The sequence below is a fragment of the Ruditapes philippinarum genome, unplaced genomic scaffold (genome assembly GCF_026571515.1).
Source record: "Ruditapes philippinarum isolate M1 unplaced genomic scaffold, ASM2657151v2 ctg2135_1_1_1_1, whole genome shotgun sequence".
Classification (NCBI taxonomy): domain Eukaryota; kingdom Metazoa; phylum Mollusca; class Bivalvia; order Venerida; family Veneridae; genus Ruditapes; species Ruditapes philippinarum.
The window spans coordinates 299,483-324,324 of record NW_026860228.1 but is presented as its reverse complement, the minus strand read 5'-3'; the positions used below and the strand labels follow the sequence as shown (position 1 = coordinate 324,324).

General features: G+C 31.6%; 2 protein-coding genes across 3 annotated transcripts; both read right to left on the bottom strand.

The window, feature by feature from the left end:
- Positions 1 to 350: 350 nt before the first annotated feature.
- LOC132759293 (uncharacterized) lies at positions 351 to 4,165 on the bottom strand. 2 transcript variants are annotated; one of them, XM_060751041.1, is made up of 4 exons: positions 3,315 to 4,165; positions 1,881 to 2,024; positions 1,510 to 1,631; positions 351 to 584 (listed from the first exon to the last, which is right to left on the bottom strand). In XM_060751041.1, the coding sequence occupies exons 1-4, from the start codon at positions 3,733 to 3,735 to the stop codon at positions 399 to 401; spliced, it is 873 nt and encodes a 290-aa protein (XP_060607024.1). In that variant the 5' UTR covers positions 3,736 to 4,165; the 3' UTR covers positions 351 to 398. The 2 variants fall into 2 exon arrangements, with proteins under 2 accessions (XP_060607024.1, XP_060607025.1); XM_060751042.1 differs by having other exon boundaries at positions 1,881 to 2,015.
- A 154-nt stretch (positions 4,166 to 4,319) lies between these two features.
- LOC132759292 (heat shock 70 kDa protein 12B-like) lies at positions 4,320 to 20,925 on the bottom strand. Its single transcript, XM_060751040.1, has 5 exons — positions 20,711 to 20,925; positions 7,202 to 7,513; positions 6,682 to 6,900; positions 6,344 to 6,500; positions 4,320 to 5,672 (listed from the first exon to the last, which is right to left on the bottom strand). Exons 1-5 carry the CDS (start codon positions 20,747 to 20,749, stop codon positions 4,594 to 4,596), a joined length of 1,806 nt encoding a protein of 601 aa, XP_060607023.1. The 5' UTR covers positions 20,750 to 20,925; the 3' UTR covers positions 4,320 to 4,593.
- Between the last annotated feature and the right edge of the window lie 3,917 nt (positions 20,926 to 24,842).

Genomic DNA, 24,842 nt, shown 5'->3' with positions numbered 1-24,842 from the left:
CGTGCACCTTCAGATATAAGTGCACGAAAAAAGGTGCACAACCCTCTTTAACAATTGTGGGAGTCTTTCATATCCAACTGAACGCTATTAGACAACAATGTTTTTAAATAAAGCTTAGGTCAGTCAGACCTTCAGATTACAAATATTACATGCATTCATTTATTTTTGTCGTTCTTTCTGTTAACTTTCCAAAAATTTTAAAACATTTACTGTGTTCTTTAAATAACAACTTTATTTGCAGTTATTTGCATGTAAAGCGTTGATGTGAAAGAAGAGTGCAATGCCTGTATACAAAACTATCTTCATTCTCCATATTCGTTCAGCAAAGTAAATAGATATTAATGAATACAATACTTTCATATTTGATTTAATGTTTTGTACTATTCAAATACAATATTTCATTGATCAACATAAAGAAGAACACCCATGAACGATGTTGTTCTCTCAGTATCGTCACCAAACATATCCGGGTAGGAGGAGTAATGTGACGTCCAAACCTCGTCACCTTGGTTCAGATGTAAAACGACAGCCTTACTTCCCTGGTTATCGTCTGCATCGTCTCTACTCTCAGCAACTGCTCCTGTCTGTTTCCAACATTAAAATATAAAATAGACATACAGAAACAAGCTTGATGTGCTTACGGTTATATATGTTATCTCATATTTAATAACGTCTTTCCGTTGGAACCATCGCTTCGTTTCGTCGCTGTATTCAATCGTCTTATCGCCTCGTCGGAAACAGTACGTAAAGACATATGCACACTTCGGTCGAATTACTTAATCATTCCATTTTGGTTTACATATAGAAATATTTCAGTAATTATTGTTTTTCAAGACAGACTGACACTGAGTGATGACTTTCATCTTCAATTATGCACGAGGCAACCTATTTATATACCTAGCATTTATAATAGTTATTGAAACATATGTAAAAAAAAGTGTTGATTTATTATCAATTTGGTTCTTTTCAAAACAAAATATCAAATTAAAGTACATGTATTATTTATGCAGAAGACTTTCATTTTCTTTTTGCAACATAGATTGTATTTTATGCTGAAGTAGCAGTTTGTGAAACGCGAAAAGAAACGAAGTTCTGTTTTTTTATCGAAACAAACACATACAATGTTATTAAGAATCAGTATAAAGTTGTCAATCTTTTTAACGCCTTTCGGTTCTGATTAAATTAGTTCAATTGACATCGAATCATATTCTTAATTGTATGAATAAAGTTGTTATTCGAAACGCCGAAACAACATAAGAAAACGATTTATAGCTTTTTAGAAACTAGTTTCTTTTTTAACTAATATACTACGAAGAAAGTTGTAAACGTATTATACATTTTTACAATAGCCTTTAATGATATAAAGAAAAAAATCTTCAATCATTTAAGTATCAGTAAACAGTTTTCGAAAATAAAAGTCAATATGAACTTTTCTTTGTATACTTATAAATCATTGTAAATGTTATCTCTACAATAAATAAATAATAAATTCAACGAAAGAAAAACTACCTGATGAACTCCATTAACAACAAGTTTTACCCATACGTCATATGCATGTTCCCCTTGTAACTTTCTGGCCGTCACTGACCAAGATAGAAGATAAACCCCGGAAACAGACACTCGGAATATTCCTGAAAAACATATTATACATGTATTATATGAATATATTATAACAAAAAGGAATACTATAAATTTTTTCGTCGACACTTCAAGTGCACATTTGTTAAATTAAAAAAGAGGATGGGGTGTTAGGGGGCGCTTAAGATACATGTGGACTGAGATATTTACAATGCTGCTCATAAAGAATTCCATAAACTAAATTTTCAAAATACAAAAGCGTTACTCAGACCATTGTAACAAACGATTATATAAGCTACTACCGGTTTTGTCACTGTATGCTCCGCCATCATTTAGAAGAATCTGGTTGTACACGACTGGCTGGTCTGTGCCCAAATTTCTGATCACGTGATCCAAATACGCAGTGAATGCAATATTATCCGACGTTTGACGTCTATCTATGCTATCTATGATAGTCAAAAACAATTACATGATAATATATAAACATTTTCCTGTACATAATTCTAAACAAGTACTTGTTATCATTTAAATTACTTCAATTCATATCAAACTTACTAGTTCTAATACATCAAAACAAAGATTTCTGCAAATTATTTCAGAATGAATGTTCATTCAATATCCTTATTTTAAGTAGGTTTTGTTGGTTTATGCACATGTTTTGTAAAAGTTTTTGTAATCAATTTTTCATTGGTTTGCATGGTGTAAAGAATAATTTCATCACATTCATATTAATCTAAAGCGGTCAAGAAAAAGTGATTTTGCTTTTTTTTATCTATATAAAAAGGGCTCCATATGAAAAATGTATGTAAGCTTCGTGCTCTTTCCAACGTAAATAGAGAAGTAAGAATATCAACCTATATAAAATTATAACGATATTTCTGATATATTTACTTAGTATTCTTTTGCCATTAAGGTAGACCATGGGTAATGGGCACCATAAGGAACTGTAAAATTGACAACATAGGACAGTTATATGTCTTCAAGGTCACCTATATGCAAAATTTAAATAAAATTTACCGTGTGGTTTATGAGTTATGGATATATTTCTGAACTAAGACTTTGCCATTAGAAGGGCTTATTTTCAGAAATGAGGATACTGTAAATAATCTGTAATATCATCATTATAAAAAATGTTTTTCTATTGCTCATTGTTAAGAAACAAATAATAACATTCAGGTAACACATTACACAAGCAAAATGTTTGTTTCTAAACAAAATGTTCTTAATATGTATAAAAATGTTACCCTTCCCCACCCACTTTTAACACTAATTTTACCATTTCCCTATCTAAAATCCCTTATTCAAAATATCCCTAAAATTTATCGAAATGAGGGTCTGTTTTCAAAGTTTGCCTAAATTTTTTCAAAGGTATTTTAGTTGATCATGCGAAATATAAAATACATTTACCGTGTAGTTTTTATTTTATCGAACTTTGAAAATATCTGGTATCATATTTTCTATAAATTTTGGCATTATTTAGCAAAAAAAATACCTAAAATAATTATATAATTTAAATCAAACTTTTTTTCTTCCATAGGGGATCAGAGAGATACATAAATAATGTTAAAAAGAAAAAAAGAAAGAAAAAAGCCTCCGTCTGGGGTTTGAACCCACGCCCTTCAATTTCAATGTAGTTTACAAGCGATTCTAGCCTATTTGAATACTCTTCAAAGTGGAGGTAATGCATTACCCATGGTCTACCTTAAATCTATAAAGAAAATAATAAGTTTATTTACTTTTTCGATGAACATCTTGTTTATAATTTGTATGTTCCGAGTCTCTGTCATTCTCCTGACAGTTCTTTTGTACATTTGATTCACTTCTGTCGTCTGAAGGTATTTTATATACATTGTCACCTAATTGCACAATGCTACTATCAGTCTCAGGTTCTTTCCTTTCACATTTAGACACCCTGTTTGTCAGGTCATCTATATGTAGTCGAAATCGTGCTGTAGTTCCTATCAACACACTTATAGATTGCTTCAGATCCCGGTTGTCCTTTTCCAACTTATTAATCTTTACCTGCATGTTTTCAACTTTATCGATGAGATTCAATATCAGCTGGTCATTAAAATCCAAATGACATAACGTAACTTTCGTAGACACCATGACACACATAATAAAACAAAGAAAATTCGAAAATGTTACTAACGCCATCTTTACTAAAGTAATTTGACTCACACCATATATGAATAACAATACAATACTGTAGTTGACACACACTTCATAAGATAAGAATCGTGTTGACGTTTGGGATGTAAGAAAAGGGCATATGTGTCAAAATCTAAATTGTTATCTTTGTATGATAGGAACGGTAATATATCAGGGAAACCTACAAACCAATTCACAAAGTTATCTGTACATGAAGATTTCAGCAATTCAATTATAGTACTAAATGAAAATAATTCAATATTTCTTTATCATAATGTATTTGTCTGTTATTTTATAAAGCTTGTAGAATAGCAACCTCAAGCAACAGATGTTTATTAAATTTAGGTAAGAAGTGTTACTATGCTTAAGCAGAATTCAAAATTTAACAGAAACTGGTAAAATTTAGAATTTTAGAAATATCAGCAGATGTGTTCATATGGCAGTAAGCATGGAACCTTCAACTGACACGTATGTGCCATTTAATGAGAAGCGGCATATGGTCCCCAAATAAAAGCATACCTTCGTCCTAAACGAGAAAACAGGGGAAGGGGCGAAACCAAATGAAATAGAATTTTAAAAGGGGATCAGAGGTTAAATTGTAATTTATTTTCAGCAATTCCATCAGTTTTTAAATATGAAATATTTTATTATAAAATTTGATTATTGTTATGATAGTAATAAATTATGTTCTGCGTTGACTTGTATATACATAAACACAACTGAAACAAAACTGCAAGATTCCAGTCCTGTCGCTTTAGAAGACATCTATGTGACATTGCTAGTTCGTTGTTTTTTCTAAAATCAGTCAAGTAAAATCTACGGAATGGTAGACGAAAAAATGACTTCGTTGTTTTCACGTCAACCTTATTCAAGGAAACTGACAACTGTTTTCACATTTCTCCCTGTCTTCGCTTCTTCTGCAGTAACAGTTATTTCTGTGCCTCCAAACATAAATGTCACTTCTAGTGGGTTATTACACATATCATCTGAGCCAGACAAGTATAGGATGATCTTGCCAATAACATGACAGTCTCTGTCCGTGGTAAACCTAGGATTTGAAAGTTTTGATACACATATATCCCATTGTACTTTCTTCTGATTTCGATACTGTGGAAAATACCAGTCTCTGTACTGTGATTCTCTAGTTTTTACTAAATCTCCCCGAGTAACGTGCTTGTGGAATATATCTATGCACTGCACTCCGATATCAGTGACGATACGTTTTTCAATCGGGTGTTCATCTGGTATGAATTTTGCACTACTTGAAACACCGTATGTATATTTCACAACCCTCTCTGAAATAACAAAAGGATGATGTCCATACAAAACCGCACCTTTTAGCACCGCAGTCGAGGCCTCTATTGGTACAACAACAGGAATGTCTGAAAATTCTGTTTTAACAGCTTGTTGCAAAAGAATACATTCAGAGAAGCCGCCTACCATAATTATGCAGGAAATTCTTTCTCCATTTATTTTTCCTATCACCTTTTTGATTTCATGCACTGCTTTTACGCTCGCCAGGTGAAAAAACCTGTCGAAAACGTGTGACGGGAAACAGAGCTTGTCCCTTTTCAAAGTGACATCCATCTCTCCGAAAACATCTTTTAAACTTTTATGTTTCTTAAACATGCTAGAAATCGAACCTCGTTTACTTGATTCATATATATCTTTCAAACTTTGCGGGATTCTCATATTTACATGATCACGTTTTTGAGGGTTGTAAGATTTCTTTTTGGTTTCAAAGTCACCCATTAAGTACATCCAATCTTCAGTTTCTGACAGTTTAAATCGTTCGTACTTTTCATCAGATAAAACTGTTTTCAATAACTTTTCGAACTCATCATTGACTGCATTACCACCGTATATATTCCCACTTGAGGCCACTACTTGTTTAATACATTGTGCAGATGTGATTTCATGTACTGTTAAATCTATTGTTCCACCTGAAAAAAAATCTTACAGCCTTACAGATGTGAGGTACAAAAACACACACAGTATAGATAAAGTTGCATTTCTCATGATTGATCCTGATATTAGAAATGCAGTTTTACATATAAAATAAATATACATTTCGATTGAACCTCCATTTTACTTTAAAAGTCAATGTGGACAATTTACATGTACTAAAATATGTTTTGTTGCTGGTGACACATGACAATACAAAGCAACAGTATCATGGTAAATAGGTGAAGGAATATCAGCATATAACACTGGCCCTGAAGGTTTATTCTTCACGGCGGCAACACGGAATTCTGAGTTACCGCTGAACAGTTACTAGAGGACCAGTAATGTCCGTCTGTAACGACAGTCAGGTTTTTATTCTCTTTCTTACATATTTTGCATACATTATCAATCATTTTTTAATTAACTTAATTAACTTAAATAATTATTTAATGTATTTTTGTTTCATATGTAGAAAATGAATGAAGATCTACAAGATTATTTATAAGTTGGTCATTCTAAATCCACTATGCATTCATAAACGCCCTTAAATGAACATGAATGTTTTATTTCTAGTACCGATATAAATAGTTAAAATATCATTTTTTTATCCAAATCTGATCAATTTCTTTATTTTAAATGCAATATCTGTTTACATGTACAAAAAAATTACCCCCAGCATCCAGCACGAGGTATCTACTACCAACATTAAGGGAGGATAATGTAACACCCGTGTCTCTATCAACAGTACACACATCAAGTTGTCGGCAACAAACTGACGCAGCTTCTGGCTCAAGTGCTATAATTATGCTCTCCGACGATAATCCTGCCTAAATCAAAATATGTTTTTATATATAAGTCTGTGAAAATAAAAATCTAAAATGACGAAATATGCATTTTTTTTTTCAAAGAAAGATGCTGTACCTTAATTAACCTTTAAGATATTTTATTCTTTTTTAATTTGCTTGTTCTGATAAAGTTGTCTGTAATCACATTGAGGCAACGTTTTACCTGTAAGGCAGATTCCCTCATCAAATATTTTGCTTGGTCTGTCCAGATGGCAGGAACTGTAATTACCCATTTAATATCTCCCGGTCTTATATCTTGAAATCTTCTTTTTAAATCAGTGAACATGTCCTCGGCTAAAAACCGAATGCTTGCTGAGAATACGATGATTGCTGGTAGCACCTTTCCCATTTGATCGATAAGCTTCATGCCAGTATTTAACGGCTGTAAAGTATGTGTATAATGCATTCATCACGATTAGACAAAATAAAAAAAATCTCGAAAAGGGCGATCAATCTGACGCTTTAAATACAAGAATTTTTTATGAAATTGCAGACTCGATTTGATTGAGTCAATATAACCTGTATACAAAACAGTCATATTTAATTATTAAAATTAAGCGTCAGAGATATGCAAGCATATATGCAATGAATGAATGTTAAAATGATAAATACTAAAAGCATACATATACCTTTGTACAAAACGACGGAATATAATTTTTTTCAAATTATGAAAAGAATTTTACCTGGTAATATTTTCCATACAGACTAGTTTTGAAGTTTTTAAAGAAGAAATAACTATCGTGTTGTTTCTTTGATACTAAATCGTCATATTTTCTCTCTGCCTCGTAGCCAAATGAGTCTAGGGTTTGACCGTCTGGTTTTATCAAAGCGCATGTTGGTGTTTTTCCTGTTGCAAATTGCGTGTATGTTGAATACCAAGACTTAATATATATATTAGGCTTTATTTCTTGCTCCAGATCCGAAATAGTGGCAAATGCCCACCCAGAAAATGAAGTTCCCAAGTCTATGGCCGCAATGAAAAGCTTACTGTCCTTCTGAAATAATCATGATAATCATGTTAATAAGTTATTGAGTTTTTGTTACCTTATTGAGTGATCATTACAAACTTATTTTAATGTACAAAATGATGCTACTTTTGATACATTTTGAGGGGACTTAGAACTCTAGCTGATATAAAATGACTTTGGCATTGGTATAAGAGTAGTGAGGCATTAATATAAATGATACTACCACGTTATATCTTTAGAAACCAGACATGTAGGACCTTGAAAAGAAACAAGCGGCGAAAATTACTTGACTGTTAAATTTATAAACGTTTAAAGATGCATGCCTCCAGATGAGTCGAAATATCTCAATTAAATCACTTGATAAAAATGTAATAGGATTTTAGGAATAGAAAAGGATTCAAGATTCAAGTAATACAAATGTAGTTTACATTTTATGTGCGATTAATGATTCATTTTTAAGTATTTACAGCTATATTTCTACTGCGTTACTAACCAAAAAGTGCTATTTAGTTATTTTGGTAATCAACGCTGGTTGCAAGCGTCATTGATAATGTGCATGTTGCTTCATTTTAGTTACTTCACAATATTATACATGTACATTCGAATAAATTTTCAAATTTTTCATGTTTATTTGTATGAATCTGAAGGCGTACTGCTTTATTATCTTGGTGAATGTTTTACTATGCGATGAGCCAAAAAAATTTTTTTGATAACGTGCAAAATAAATATGTAGTTTTTGTAAAGAGCGTAATCAACTGTATTTTTTCTATCTGTATCTGACTTTGATCTGAACACTGTATTCAACGTGCTTTTGTAAAGGTACACGATATTGCAATTGTTAACATATGTTATCGACATAAATAACTCAATTTATTTTTCAAAACATGTTCTTTGTCCTTGCAAAGATCTCTTCCTTTTTAGATTTTTATTTCAAATTTTAATGTTAACTACTTTCCTACTGGTAGGTAGAATAAATAGATTATATTAAAATAATACGTTTTATAAAAAAAGGAAAATAATGATGTTTATATGTATGTTGGATAAAGAAATGAAGCAGTTTTATAGAATAAACCGCATTCAACAATTATCCGTATTATAGTATTTAAAGTTAAATGGTTCTTAATTGAAGGTCTGCAATATCAAAGAAATTATGTCGAGACTATTCATTATCATACATGGCAGTAAATATTTATTAAATGGATGTTGTTGGTAAGTGTGAGATATGTGATATTACATATAAATGTATTTATACAGCATATAATAAAATGATATAGAACAACCCATCATTCATTATGAAAAGGATCATCCTAAATCAATTAGAACTAGATCAACATTTTTTCCTGAATTATTGTGTAGGAATATACAAATTAGATTTTTCTATTATTTAATAATATTTGAAATACTTATTGAAAATGTGACCATTGTAGACCAATTCACATAGTTCACCGATAATACAAAATAGATAAAAGCAGTTAGTAACAAATTAAAAATAACATTGATATACTTGTACAATAAATTAAGGCATATGTTCGGAGAATATAACATAAAATATTTAATGTATGATCATTTATCATTTCTCTTGAAGAGATCTGCAATGATACACCTACAAAGGCAAATATACCTCGATTGTTATTTCTTAATGTATCATATTGTCGTTATATTTCAATCTGTGTGAATTTATGCATGCAAGGGCGCCTATAAAATGCGCTTTACAACATTTCCGATCTTCGTGATAACGTTACCTCTTTGATATTAGAAAACTATCTTAAATTAATAATCATTAGCAAAATTAAAAGATTTAACATCAACTGTTTCAGCCAATACTGCCAACAGTATTGCCTCAACTATATATATTTATAATCAATGCATCGCCGATCAAGGGTGAATATTAGAATATTAATGTACCAACACTATTGAGCCGATACAGTATCAAGACTGCTATACAGGACCAAACAAATTATCTTAAATGAGGTAATGAACAATTTTATATTCAAATAACTTGAAACAGGATTTGTGTTTCTGTTATTGTATGACCCCTCAAGAATTATCGAAAGTCCACTTTAGAAAAAAAAGCTCGTTTCTCTCTCTTTCCATTCTCATTAAAATCAATGTAGACAATTGCCAAAATAAAAAAAAAACATTAATTGCAAACATGAGGAGAATCATATCCACGACATAATATAAAACGAAAAAGAAGAACAAACGCCTGGATATACAATTGTTCATTATTTTCGAGACGTAAATGTCCTGAAATAGGCATCTTCCCCTTATTATTCTTATTCCTTTCATGTCTAGCGTTTGTTCACTGAAGGTATCCAAAATTATCTTAAACAAGTGTTTGTTTGTTTTTCATCTGTTGTGGTGTCAATTAAATTTTTTAAAAGCATTCTAGATAAAAAAGAACTGTCAGACTTAATCCAATATGTCTTCCCAAGTTTAATGTAATAAATGTCACTCGGATTAAAACTGGTTACAATTACCAAGGCTCACTAAACGTCACAATTAGTTGATGTTTCTAGTTCGTGCATGAGTCTGCAGTTTATGGCTGATATTTGATAGCCATTTATATTTTGATGTTAAGATTATTATTTTGTCAACGTAAATCAATGATAAGTAATTGAACACATACTGTATTTAGTGAATTTACAAGAAATGTCCTGCAAATATGAATCCAATGTATTTTTCAAGGACATAACTTGAATAAGTGAAAGGAGCTTATTATATAAATCACTTATCAGGATGTTTATAAAGGAGAGTGAAATTTGCTTGTAATTATAAATTCGAGGTTATGAATATAACTGTGTTTCATAAAAAACAACAGCAATATTAGTATAAAATGCATTTTGCTGAAGAACTTATTTGTAAAATGGAACATTTTTCTTTTAAACCCCTAGCTGTGTGTATTGAGAAGCAAAACAAAAAGGGTGCTTTTATTGACATTCCGTCGCTTTTAATGTCATGTCGCGATCAGATTGGAAAGCGTCAATGTTGTTGGTTCTTTTTGTCTAATACTTCTGTCAGAAACGTTCAATAGTAAGGCCATACATATGAATATGCTTCACATTTCCCCGTTCCATTCTGTATATGCATCTTTCAAATCCATATCGAAAACAATATAGGTGCTGGAAACTCGAGGAGGACAAGACAGATACGACGCAGTTTACCGGTATATTGCATTATCAAGCTTAACTTAGATATTGGGTTTATTCCACCAAAATACCAGGCACATAATAATCTAGCGTCGAATACAAATTAGACAATTATTCATTAAGGAAAAAGAAAATAGGAAATTTGCAAAATAATGCGGTGCACAGAAATATACAAACCGAGCCGGCAACATTTTTAATTTTGCTGTGTTGGACTTTCTTTAGTGATTCTTTTAATCTCTATTTTATAAATAAAGGTTGAAATCAGTATACAAATAATAATATAATTTATAATGTACAGTGAAATTTGAGAAAACCGGACGCTGAGAAAATCGGAACACTCTAAATACCGGACGAATAATTCAGTCCCAAATTTTCCCTTCTTTAAACTATTGTATTAAACATTGACAATACCGAAATCTGTAAAAACCGAATATCGGACGGTTGATAGGGGACTACAAAGTCAATTATTATTGGAGAGGTCATCAGACCTCTCCACAGTGTTCAGACTGATTGCTGGCGGCATCCATTTTTGCGTATCTGATTGTAGTAAATGAATGTCATTTACAGCTTAAAACCATTAGGAGCAGTCTACAAAATTTGTTTTGCGCATGCTCCGTTTCAAAATACGACTTAACTTGAACGAAAAATTGACCTTTTCGAAAACCTAGCTAAACACCGTTTTCCGGTACGTTACGGAACATCGAAGTGAACGAATCGATCGGTACAAAGAAAAATCGGAATATATTATTTACGTTGTGGATGTTTCATTCCGTTTTAATTTTAAACTATATAAATCGATTACAGTATTGTTTTCTTAATAGCGTTTTACTACATCTTGTTCCGATAAATAGTAACAGTAACGATAAATAGTAACAGTGAACATTATAGCTACATTAACACCATGCACTATTATACGACCGAGTGAACCGTGTACCGCGTGTACAAAGTTCTTTAGAACTGGTATGACTAAGTAACGCAACGGGGATTTTTTGGCGCAAGTGGTACAAATTTGACACACGTTTGATTTTCTTAAAATATTGTGGTTAAAGGCATGCAGCTTTATATTCTGTTTATTCCAATCAAATGATATAAAACATTTTTATGTAAATCCTGGACTTAAAATTATCTGATAAACATACTTAAATTTATGCCCGTTTTGGAAAATGTAGATGAAATGTTTTCATATACTTACAAAAACATTAACCGAAAATTTTCTTATTGAATTTTACAAGAAACTTTTATTTTGATACTACTTTTAATATACATATCATTTATTTTAAATTTAGTTCCCTTTGTATAAAAATTATCCCTAATGCGTCAAGGAGAAAAATCCATTTCTCCAGCATATAATCTTTCAAAACATTAAAAAATGAAGTGTAAACAAACTTTCATTATGATACTATATATTCAATTTATATAATAAATTATATTTTGTTAAATAATTGTAATTTATAACCATTCGTTGTGTCTTATTTCCAAATATTTTCAAATTAAACATATCTTCCACAGCAGCAAAAAGACCTCTCGCATGCTTCTTTTTAAAGAAGCAAACTTGTATAGACAATTACCCTGACAATACCGGACGACACAGGTGTGAATAACCTTGTGTACTTATCAATTGGTTGTGTCTAATACGCTAACTGAGCGGTAACGGAACAATGATTGTCTTGATTTGTTAATTATGTCTCATTTCACAGTTTGGTTTATTCTAAGGTATAACATAGATGTTACCGTTTTATATAAATGCCAAAATGCACGAGGAATTGATAAGTTAAAATCAGTTGACGAGAGCTGTCTATAAGTGACAAATTTAAATTAATTAAAAACAGTGAAACTTTGCCGAGACCTACTTTAAAAATCTTTATCTGACAAATATGGTATAGGCAGTATTTACAATTGGGGAATTATTATAAACAAAGTAAACTACATGTATGTTTGTTAAATCATTATCCATTACCCAACATATGCGGGTGTTATCGGACTTTATCGTTATGAGGTAACTGCTGTTTGTTTAAATCCAAAATTTTATTGTATTTATATGCAATAATGGGACAAAAACAATTAAAACATATTCATTTCTTTATTTAGCAATACTGCAGTATACATACTCATAATCATGAAAATGCAAATATACGTTCAGCATCCTTTGAAAGTCATTGCTCGGTTTATATGATCTTGAACAGCTGAAGGAGACATTGAGAATACCGGACCGCTGAGAAAACCGGACAAAACCCTCGGTCCGAAAGCCGTCCGGTTTTCTCAACTTTCACTGTATATGTTTATAAACTAGAGAAGAGTAAATGCCACTTCTAATTTGAATAAACATATTCACGATTATATTTTTGTATGTAATTGTCTTTTGGTCTTTGTCATACTTTTTCGGCCAAAGAGAATGCCAAAGAAGGTCTTTCCCGCGTAAACTTTCCTTATAAAATATTTATTTAACCATTCATTTAAAAGTCGCGCCTATCTAGGGAAAGTATGAAAAGAAAATCGACGAGTACGTTTGAATTATGTAAATTGTTAATGTCTTTCTTACAAGCGTCTAACTTTTTCTGTGGCCGAGCGATTAATGTCTTTGACTTCAAACCACTTGCCCTTCACCGCTTTGTGTTCGAATCTCAACAGGGATTTTAGATTCTTTCATGTAAGAGAGCTATCCAGCTAGCTTACAGAACGTCGGTGGTTCTACTCAGGTACACGTTCGTGCCTGAAATAATGCACGGAAGGGCACCTTGGGTATTCCTCTACCAAAGCTGGAACGTCGCCATATGAGCTATACTGTGTCGGTGTGACGTAAAACATAATTAACAAAATAAATGACTAAGTATCCTTAATTATTTTACGCCTATAAAGCATGTTTGACGAAATTGACAAGGGCGTTGTTCTTTAAATTTCGTTCATAATGTTATTTTTTTATGAAATATATATGCATCAGAACGACCTAAAAGGAATGTTGTTTATACAGTTTTGTCCATATATAGCCATGTTTTATAACGTTATAATAATCTGAAACGACTACCTGATGTTACACAATATATCTTATTTTTCGTTTTAAGTATTTTTTGCATTTTGTGCATATAAACCTGTTACGACTAAATTGTAGTCAGGTAGAATTTTGCATATATATCGTGATGTAAAAGATTCAGCGGGTATTTTAGTAGATCATATTTCAGAATTTGTTTTGTAGATATAAACAGTTAATATAGGTTAGTGTTTGTTCGTCTGCATTTCGTCTGCAGTTAATGAAATAAAACATTGTTGGTGTATATATATCAAATAGTTGATATAATCTTTAATTTGCCGAATTGAATTTCAAGCGCTAATTTAACTTCCCTCTTTTTGTTTAAATATATTTGTATGTATAATAAATGCCGCCGAGGAAGTGCGAAAGGCTGAAATTTACGGCAAATTCAAATAAGCGTTTTTAGTAAACAAATATCATATATAATTATCTTTTTTTTAAATGTTGTCAGTAAATTCGCTTATAAACCAGCCTAATATAATTTTGGAGGGAAGCGTTGGCCTAGTGGTTAAGGTGTCTGCCTCTCAAAACAGGATCATGGGTTCAAGTCCTAATCGGGTCACGCCAATGTTTCTTCATAATTATGACACCAGTAATGGATGGTTCCAGGAGACATGAGAGCAAGATGAAGGTAATGTAACATAAAAAAAAATGTGTTGAATCAATGTAAATAATTATGTTGATAAAACAACATAATTGTAATGAAAGATGATAGTAATGCAACATTACATTAATGCAAAATTAAAGTTATGCAATATTGAGGCAATGCTTTAAATTAATGCAAGATTAAAGTGATGTAAGATTAAACTTATGCAAGATTAAAATAATGCAAAATATAGTAAAGCAAATTACAGTGATACCAGATTATAACTTGTCTAACTGGTAATAAATGTTCATTTTGGAAATCTGATTGGATTCAAGAAATCTTTCTTTCAGTGGTAACAGTTCAAACAGTGAGGGAGTCTCAGTCCTGTAGGATAACGGTAATTAGCCGGTAATTAGTTAACGGTATGCATGGTATGCATAGGCGGATATATTAATTTAATGAGCTGTCACGAATACTATGTTTAATTTAGTTAATTAATAGACCTGCCAACACTAAAACGGGAAGTGTACCTTTTGTACTTTAGATCGTGCAAACATAATGGGTTATTTAATTGTTTAGCTGTCCACAAATGCATATATACTCTATGAATTATTAAGTTATTAAGTCTTAGGCGTAAAGTATTTTAGTATATAAGGGGAGCGAAATATTTGATTATTTAGTGTAGTTTTTGATGTTGAAGCAGACTCACTCACTTAAGGTTAAATTATGCTAAATACGCAAATTGGCATTAATTCTTATTATTTTAAATATTTGTATAAGAATTGTAAAGTTGTTAAAGACATTGTTAAAGCAATTGTGTTGTATTAGTGAACAGTATTTCATATAAAATAAATACATATATGTGACGTTTATAAACTTTATATTGTGTTGACTTGTTCATATTGAGTTTATTCAGATCTGAGCGTTACACTACAAGGGACGATTTGGTGCTCTAGTGACTACAGGATTCGATACACCAGAAGTTTTTTGCGGAACACAACGACGAAGGGGGCCATTACTCGATCAGCCACGGGAACCAGTTTCCAGCGGAACCAGACACGAGATTCAGTGAGTTTTTTTTATCCTCTGTTTTTTTTGTATTTGTTGTTGGCTTAGGATAACGGTAATTAGCCGGTAATTAGTTAACGGTATGCATAGGCGGATATATTAATTTAATGAGCTGTCACGAATACTATGTTTAATTTAGTTAATTAATAGACCTGTGAACACTAAAACGGGAAGTGTACCTTTTGTACTTTAGATCGTACAAACATAATGGGTTATTTAATTGTTTAGCTGTCCACAAATGCATATATACTCTATGAATTATTAAGTTATTAAGTCTTAGGCGTAAAGTATTTTAGTATATAAGGGGAGCGAAATATTTGATTATTGAGTGTAGTTTTTGATGTTAAAGCAGACTCACTCACTTAAGGTTAAAGTATGCTAAATACGCAATTGGCATTAATTCTTATTATTTTAAGTATTTGTATAAGAATTGTAAAGTTGTTAAAGACATTGTTAAAGCAATTGTGTTGTATTAGTGAACAGTATTTCATATAAAATAAATACATATATATGACGTTTATAAACTTTATATTGTGTTGACTTGTTCATATTGAGTTTATTCAGATCTGAGCGTTACACTACAAGGGACGAGCATTAATTCTTATTATTTTAAGTATTTGTATAAGAATTGTAAAGTTGTTAAAGACATTGTTAAAGCAATTGTGTTGTATTAGTGAACAGTATTTCATATAAAATAAATACATATATATGACGTTTATAAACTTTATATTGTGTTGACTTGTTCATATTGAGTTTATTCAGATCTGAGCGTTACACTACAGTCCTTCTTAACGTAAAGAAGCATATGTAATCCTTATTTTCAAAGAAAATCTAAAGGGGCCTCTTATACCATGTAAAGATCAAGATATGAGCCGCGTCATGACAAAACCAACATAATGGGGTTTGCGACCAGCATGGATCCAGACCAGCCTACGCAGGCTGGTCTGGATCCATGCTGGTCGCAAACGCACTATGTTGGTTTTGTCGCGACGTGGCTCATATTACAATTATCAACCTATATGAACTAAACAAAGGTGATGAAGCTTTTTTCAAACTTCTTGTGAATTTTATTCTTGGGATGAATGATACAAATCTAATAACTTTGGGTGTTTTAATAGAGTTCTTAAAAGAACTCCATTGAGTTTTATCAGCCTTAAAATATAAAATTTTAATTGCTCACATAGATCATCTGGGGCCCTTTAAACAGAAACATAACTAAGAAATATACTCAGGTTACATTGAAAATCGCATATTTATGCGTTTAAGTGAAAAGCGTTGCAACGCTTCTCAATTTTTGGTCATTTTTCACATTGTGAATACTTATTCTGAAAAAAACGGAGCGAGCTAATGATCTGAAATTTTGCACATCAACCGACATCAAATGATGTAATCATCGCGAAAAATTTATATTCAGTCCCGTCATGTCAAAAAAATCTCAGTGGAGTCCCTTTAATCCTTCAAAGGATAAAAGAAATGGCCTTTTTCTGCCTTTTTCTGTTTACACCCTCAATCAAGAAAAACACTAAAATAAATCATAAAAGAATGCAATCATAATAATTTTATGAGGAAACCTAAACCAGCCTTCGTATCACTACACTTGGCGGTCAAATATTATGCAGACTTGATTACACAAAAAGAAACAGATAATCCTTTTTTGATGACAGTGCAAAAATGGTTTAAAGACAGAAATGGCAGGGTTGCATTTGTGCACCAATTATCATGAGACTGTGATGTCATGAAAATATTCTACCATTGATCAAAAATGTCGAAAAATTAACTAAGTTAGTAAACAGGAAGTTGATGAGTGACAGTCCTGAAATCGAATACCGCAATATTGGACCACGCGTTATTGTTGTATACCAACTATCAAGAAGCTGTGATAGGTAGTTGTTGAGAAAATTTCCTACCATTCACCATTATCGTCGAAAACTTAATTAAGTGGGTAAACAGGAAGTGGATAAGGGACAGATATGATATCAAATTTGTTACGAAAATTTCCTACCATTAAAGATTAATTAACTAAGTCGGTTAAGAGGAAGTAGATAAGCGAAAGACCTGAAATTGTGTCCCACGGTATGGGACCACAAGTATATATTATGTATCCCAAATGTCAAGAAGCTGTGTTAAGTAGCTGCCGAGAAAACTGTTAGAAATTTTTCACGCCCATCGCCCGACATTCACCTTACCATAACCCGGTTTTTGCACCTGTTTGACCTGGCCAAAAATCAATAAATGAAGAAAAAGAAATGTGTGCATTTTTTTAAGTAAACATTATTGTGCTCTTTTTGAAAATCACCTGACTTTAATGACCAGATTTTATAAGATAAATTATTCGATTCGTGAAAGAGAAATCTCGTAAACACCAGAAAATCTACATATTTATGAAGAAAAATGGTCGAATTTCAATGAATCCTTATTTTTACAGACCCCAACACCACATATAAATATGCATGTACACATAACAACGAACATCTAACCTTAATCACTTTTATCTTTTTTTTCTTACTACTAAGTATTAAATTTTTTCAAATATCATTATACATGTAATTGTAATAACAATCTTTTGATAGGGACGTAACCAACATTTATCTTTCTTCTCTTTTTACACGATTATCCTTCTCCCGTTCCTCTCTTTTCATAAATATTTTTGTCTCATACTTGAGATAAGATCATGAATATATGATACTAGGTAAAGATAGAGGTATACAGCCGTTCTTGGTATGAAATTACATTATTTTGATGCAACTGTTGATGTTTACATCAGATTATATGTCAAGGGGATCCACCTACATGTATTGTTTACATATGAACAAGAATATTACAGTTTCAATTTTATAACTGTATATAATGCTTTTTATTTCCCATAGATAATGATTTCAGTGACAGTTATTTGGAAATGTCAAAGATGAACTATTATCAAAGAAATAGTGTACATTTATTATTCACTCAACGTGTTTGATGACTGTTTATTTAACTTTACAAGACCTGATATAACAACGTTGACCTTATTTGATGAGTTAGAATAGAATACTACAAATAAATACAGTCAGGTCAAAAATAATATGAAAATGCTAAGTATAATCAAAAATGCCTTTTCGATTGAAATTTTGACTAAAAGATACGGGTTGAAATTGCATTGCTCGGCACTTAATATGTTTCCCATTTTGCTCTAAAACTTTCATTGAATGTTAGAGAAGCAGAAACTGATGTTTCTGTTTCCCATATCATTTACAGGTAACATTAAATATGTGGAAATGTAAGGCTCCTTTCTTTAACATGGTGCATATCAAAACATACTAAGAGTGTGAAAAAAGTACTAGTATTTGCATTTAGTACAGACTCTTATCATTTCATGTGTTTTGGTCTTATACTGGGAATATTTATACATTCACAATATGAATACGAAATAGAGGATATTGAATGAGTGTAAGTTCAATACTGAATTTATTGCACGAGTTGAATAAAATCATATTATGCGAGCCTCTGGCGAGCATTGTATTATTTTATTCAACGAGTGCAATAAATTCAGTAATGAACTTATACGAATTGAATATTCTTTTTATCACATACCAAAAAAAAAAGGTCGTTTGAGGTGAAAAAGGACTATTTTTCATTGGCGCGCCTATAGTATAACGCTAACATTTAGCGCGTCTTCACACTATGTTTGCATAATGCTAATAACGTCACGTCAAAATATATGCACGGCCGTGCAATACCATATTTACGGAGTCGCAAAATCGGCACGGTGTGTGATAAATTGACATATGATATAGTCTTATATTATATTTATCTAAAGCGTATTGAAATGTATCATCATGTTTGTCCAATCATAGAAAATATATATCTCTTTGATGAGCAAAGTTGAACTGCTTTTACACAAGCATATGCACCATTATAACACAGTTATAATATCTCCAATATTTTTCACCAAATTTCAAAATTATGGTACTAAAGAGTAGGAAATGATTATTCTTAAAGGAAATAAAGATTTCAAGTTATAAGTAGATTATTAACTTTGAAGTCTCCTAAAATTAGAAACAACAGAGATAACACCGCTGGAAAATTACCCCACTCAACTGCAGTTTATTCGAAATGAATGAATAACATTTTGTATTGTGCATTTGAATATGATACAATTAGATTATCATTTGTAATATCTATTCAATCAAATCATCATATGAAACTATAACGATCCTTTTTTATGATATGTCAAATAATTAAAGTAAATAGTGCAGCAGATTCCTTCCTTTATTTTCGTAAGGAGTATTTCGTTGGTCATGTGAAAGCCTCAGACCAATGAAACCATACAAAAACTAAGGGCAACAATCAGATTGAGAGGGAAAAAGGTTTTGGTGTAGTGACCAATCAACGCGCTAAACCACGTGGTTGCAGCCGAAATGTGTGTATGACTTGTATTTATTTAGTTTGTTTAAATAACTTAATTTTATTCATTAAACAATATTGGTAATAAATTGCTTACACATTGGTTAAAATAATTTGTACTCTGATGTGTAGGATGATAAAATTGCTTCCCGCTACTTCTTTTTGTTACAAATGTAATATTTTGAGCAGTTTTGTAATAAGAACAGTGTCCTATTGCTATCTCAGTGATGCTATATAAATTGTTATCTTGGCTTTAAAATAATGAATTATGTATATAAACACTAGCTAACATTCGTTTTCAAAATATTTGGGATATAACATTTTTAATGGTATTGGAAAAAGGACGCTTTAAAGTTCAAATTGGCCCAAGATACAATGTAATTGAAAATTCATTCCTATTATTAATGGTATAGTGAACGTTATTCACATTACTTGCATTAATTAATAAATATAAGGATACTAAACATTTCATATTCCCTTTAGGTCTCACTATCGTATTGTAACACGGCCAGCGATTGGCTGAACAAAAGTGCAGGGAAAACCGTAAGATAAAATGGGACATCAGGGGATTTGAAGAAAAAAGGATGTTTTAAGTATAAAAACTAATTTAGAAACTAACACTATATTCTTTCCTAGAGAAATTGAAATATTTCTTAAGTCTCTAGGATAAGTTATCACTTGGATATTAAAGTACGATATTATGACCTAATACACGACATCACTATAATTTATGACTATTGCTGTAAGAAACAAGCAAGCACAAGTTGTGGTTGAATTGTCAGTGAATGACCATTATTATGTTTACCACACAAACTATTCGGAATAACAGAACAATTGATTATAATAATTAATGAACTAATACCGTAACTAAAATCGTCCATGTAAGCAGCTCAAGATAAATAATTAATCATCAAAAAGTCAACAACTTAGAGAAAGGTTCTTTGAAGTTATAAAGAGTAATTTACAAGACGTCGGCAAACATTTTACAGTAAAATATTGATAAAAAAAATAACCTGAGCTGATGCGGAGTCACCGTCTATCGATGTTGCCATATCAAGAGCACTTTATTGTCGCATTATTTCTCCAAGGAAAGGTTTATGTTTATCAAACGTTCGCTTTAAAATTCAACTTTCTGACTTATCCTGTCAAAATCCACCTGGAGACTGACTAGGTAGTTATAACTGTTGTTCCTGGTTAATAAACACTTAAATGGCCTTAAAAAGACACGGAAAGTCACGAAATTAGCCGACTTGTAAAGTGTGTAATCAATATATAACAAAACATATGACGGGATGTAAACGTTATCCCATCTAAACTTTGTATCACATTACTAGGAATATAGATAAATAAATTTTGACTTAAAGGTGCTTTCCTCCAGATGAACCGAAATATTTCACAAAAATCAAACAGTTGTTAGATATAACATGCGTATTGCTGGTAATAGAGTTAATTGTCACATATAACGTGTACATGATCATTTGAAGAATGTGTTGTTAGATATAACATGCGTATTGTCGGTTGTAGTGTAAATTGTAACATATGAAGTGTACACGATCTTTTGTTAAATCAGTTGCTAGATATAACATGTGCATATTCGTTAGTAAAGTTAATTGTCATATATGACGTGCACACAAACATTTGTAGAATTTGTTGCTAGACATAACATGCGTATTGCTGGTAGCAGAGTTGATTGTCATATGTTACTTGTACACAATCATCTGTAGAATCAGTTGTTATATATAACATGTGTATGGTCAGTAGTAAAGTTAATTATCACATATAACGTGTACACGGTCATTTGTAGAATCAGTTGTTGGATATAAAGATATAACGTGTACATGGTCGGTAGTAGCAGAGACAAATATATGACATTATCAATATATAGCATGGTTCTACACACGTAATGTTTGTTAACTCATCTATGACACACATGGTTATGTTTCTAAATACTATGCTCTCTTCAACGTGAAGGAATTAAAAACCTGAATCTGTTTCTTTAAAACTAACTCATATCTACTGTCTCCCTCATAGCCGAATGAGTCAAAGTTTAATCATCTAGTTTTATCAAAGCGCAAGTGGTTTATTTTCTTGTTCAATGTGAAGTTTATATCGAATATTTACCAAGGGTTTATTACCGCATATATTAGAAGGTTACTATACGCCTAAAATTATCGTTATATAAACAATTAATCGATATATCTATAACCTTGTTTATCAAGGTCTTGAATATACTGATGGATGAGATTTTTACTTCCTTTCTGTTATTTGATATCACAAAAGAAATTAAAATAGTAGATCTGGTTTGATATTAATTATTTACAATTGAAACTTTATGTTTAATTCGTGTTACCATATAAACAATTAATGGATCAACTTTTTCTTCTGATATAGTTTGAGCAACAAGTGCGTTTTACATAAAGTAGATGCGTAATTGTTATTGTAAAGGTTGAGAAAACTTTCCCATTCTTTTCTTGATAAATCACCCTTTCAAATCACCGAAAGTAAGGAAAAATATAAAGAAATTATAAATTATGCATAGCGCCTTTATGATTGAGAATGATTTTGAAGTACATATGTAGACAAAATAAATCTAAGGGCTCTTAAGAGTATTGAACCCCAACCGCTTGCATGAAACCCCAACACTGTTGGCAACAACACGGTTAATGGAAATGGCCTAAACCAGTACATTGTTGATAAATATGTCTACAGTATACAATTTTTCTAAATGTTTTTACAGATGATACTCGGCCGTTTATATTATGACAGGATATCGGTTAGATCTATCAGAAATAAATTAATCTTAAATTAAGTAGTTTTTGTCGATGTCGATGTAAATTTTGTGTAATTTTCAAGTTATATATTTTTTAAATATTTTGTTATAATCTAACTATCTCTGGTAATTGACACACATATTTTAATGTCAAGTCAATTAAAGTCCGTGATGGGCTTTATATTGGATTATGCAATCGTGAAAAACAGCTGCAAATTTTTTATATATTCAATAAAACTGATCAAGATAAAATTCATATTACAAATCATATTATGTATTACATTTACATTATATTGTCCATATAAATTATTCTTCTCCCAATCCCTCCCTGGGCGTGCACGTTGCTGAGTAGGCTCACGGCAGGTCAAGGTCAAGTCCTCTCATGTACCAGAGCAATTGGTTGACCTGTCGTGACTAACTCGGGAGGATGGCGCTAAACAGAGCCGTTTTTGTTTGCTGCCGTCACGGAACATGATGCCTTGGCTGTATTGTCGTACTTCCATCAACCACCAACGAAAGAAAAACAGGTTAAGGCAGATCTGCATAGAAAAAAAATTTAAATGATCTAATAATGTTTCAATTTATTTCTCTTCGTACTTCTGCACGTACTAAAGTTATTAAAATATGTGATTTTCAGAGGGAAGAAAACTACCGATCATCAAACGCCATTATTAATAAATCTACTGTAATTTTTCATGATATTCAATAAACTATTCATACAGAAACACAAGTTCGCATAATTATGAATTATTGTTTAAGGTTATTTATTTTTAAAAAAAAATGTCGTACGGCTGGCCTAAACATTGCGTATAGACCTTTTTACGACTATGAAAATTCGACCGGATGTAGTATTTTCTCGCGCATGCGCTTTCTGGGTAGGGCAAAATAGCATCGCTTTACATAGAAATGTAGTCTAAGTTCATTAACATTTCCGTGTTAGTGAAAGTATAAAATTCACTTAATAGTTCGCCTATGTATTCAATTTCCTTTCAAGTTTCTAAGATATTTATGCCCGTTTGAAAACAATATCAGATTTTTCACGTTAACGTTTACAGAAATGTTAGCAAATTCATACATACCCTCATTGTTTGACATGAAATATGCAATTAATTCAGTATAACCATTATTCTTACAATAATTTGTGATTCCTGATCGTTAATGAGAAATCTAGCTTTCTTTCTTCCATTTAGTTAATTCTGGCTTCCAAAATTTCATAAGCCCCTTTTAAATATTTTTGATTTTCATCTGATGCGGCACTAAAGTTTTGGATAAGACCCGTTGCGAAAGCTAACCAGAATACTGTAAGTTGATTTAACCCAATTTTTTACTTGCAAATACCCTTGTTCCAGTCAATTCTTGTGCATTTTGCGATAAAACAATTATTTTAATATCGTTCTGTACCATTTAAAGTATCAAAATATTAATACCGTCATTAAAATTGCCTGTTTAATTCTAAAACACCAATAACGCCGGACTTTTAGAAACTAAGCGAGTCCTCGTATGACGTCATGCGCGGAAAGTCGTGTACTATATTTAGAACATATTTGTTGACATTATTTCAATATTTATATTCCAAGATAATGTTTTTATTTATACTCTTTAATTTTTAGTACACAAATATGATTATATTGAATACAAAAGTCAGTAAATCACCCTTTTCAATATTTAAAAACGTAATTTTAGTTGGGAGCACATGGGTTCGTAAAGGTCAATCTCGTAATCACGTGTTCAAACATTTTGGCAATATGTCGGCCAAGTGCTGAATTTTATACCTGTCGGAAATCAGGTAGTTTGTGTTCGTAATAAGATTTTTATTTGTCCATCCTTGGCTTTTCAACATATTATATATAGTTTTATCAAGGTATACTTCATTTTACTTCATGGTATGTTCGATGAATGAACACGAGCGTGTCAGATTCCTGGCACGATTATTGATGGACTTTCCCTACCGGTCTGTCTTCAGCGTTCACGTCATGTCATAGTATATGAAAAGGATACGCTGAAGACCTTAAGCTACCATTGAGTCAAACCCCTGCTGGGGACCTAGACTTTGAGCGTCACTATGATCTGTCTGATCAAATTTGAATATTTCATTTTTAATTAATATAAAATCATTAAAATTAACGTTATGTTAACTCTGACGACACTATCTCTTAGGATGTTTTTCTTTTTTTGCAAAATGGCAGTGATATGGTTATAATTTTCCCGTTGACTTTCATTGACGTGACGACAATTTCAAAATGGCTACGCCCAAACTGACGTCATTAAGGGTTCTACTTACATTTAGCGTGAAGTGTATTTGGTAATTTAATTTTTTTAGTTTCCTTAGTGATCAATATACTTACTGATCAATATCTTAGTAATTTGATTGATAT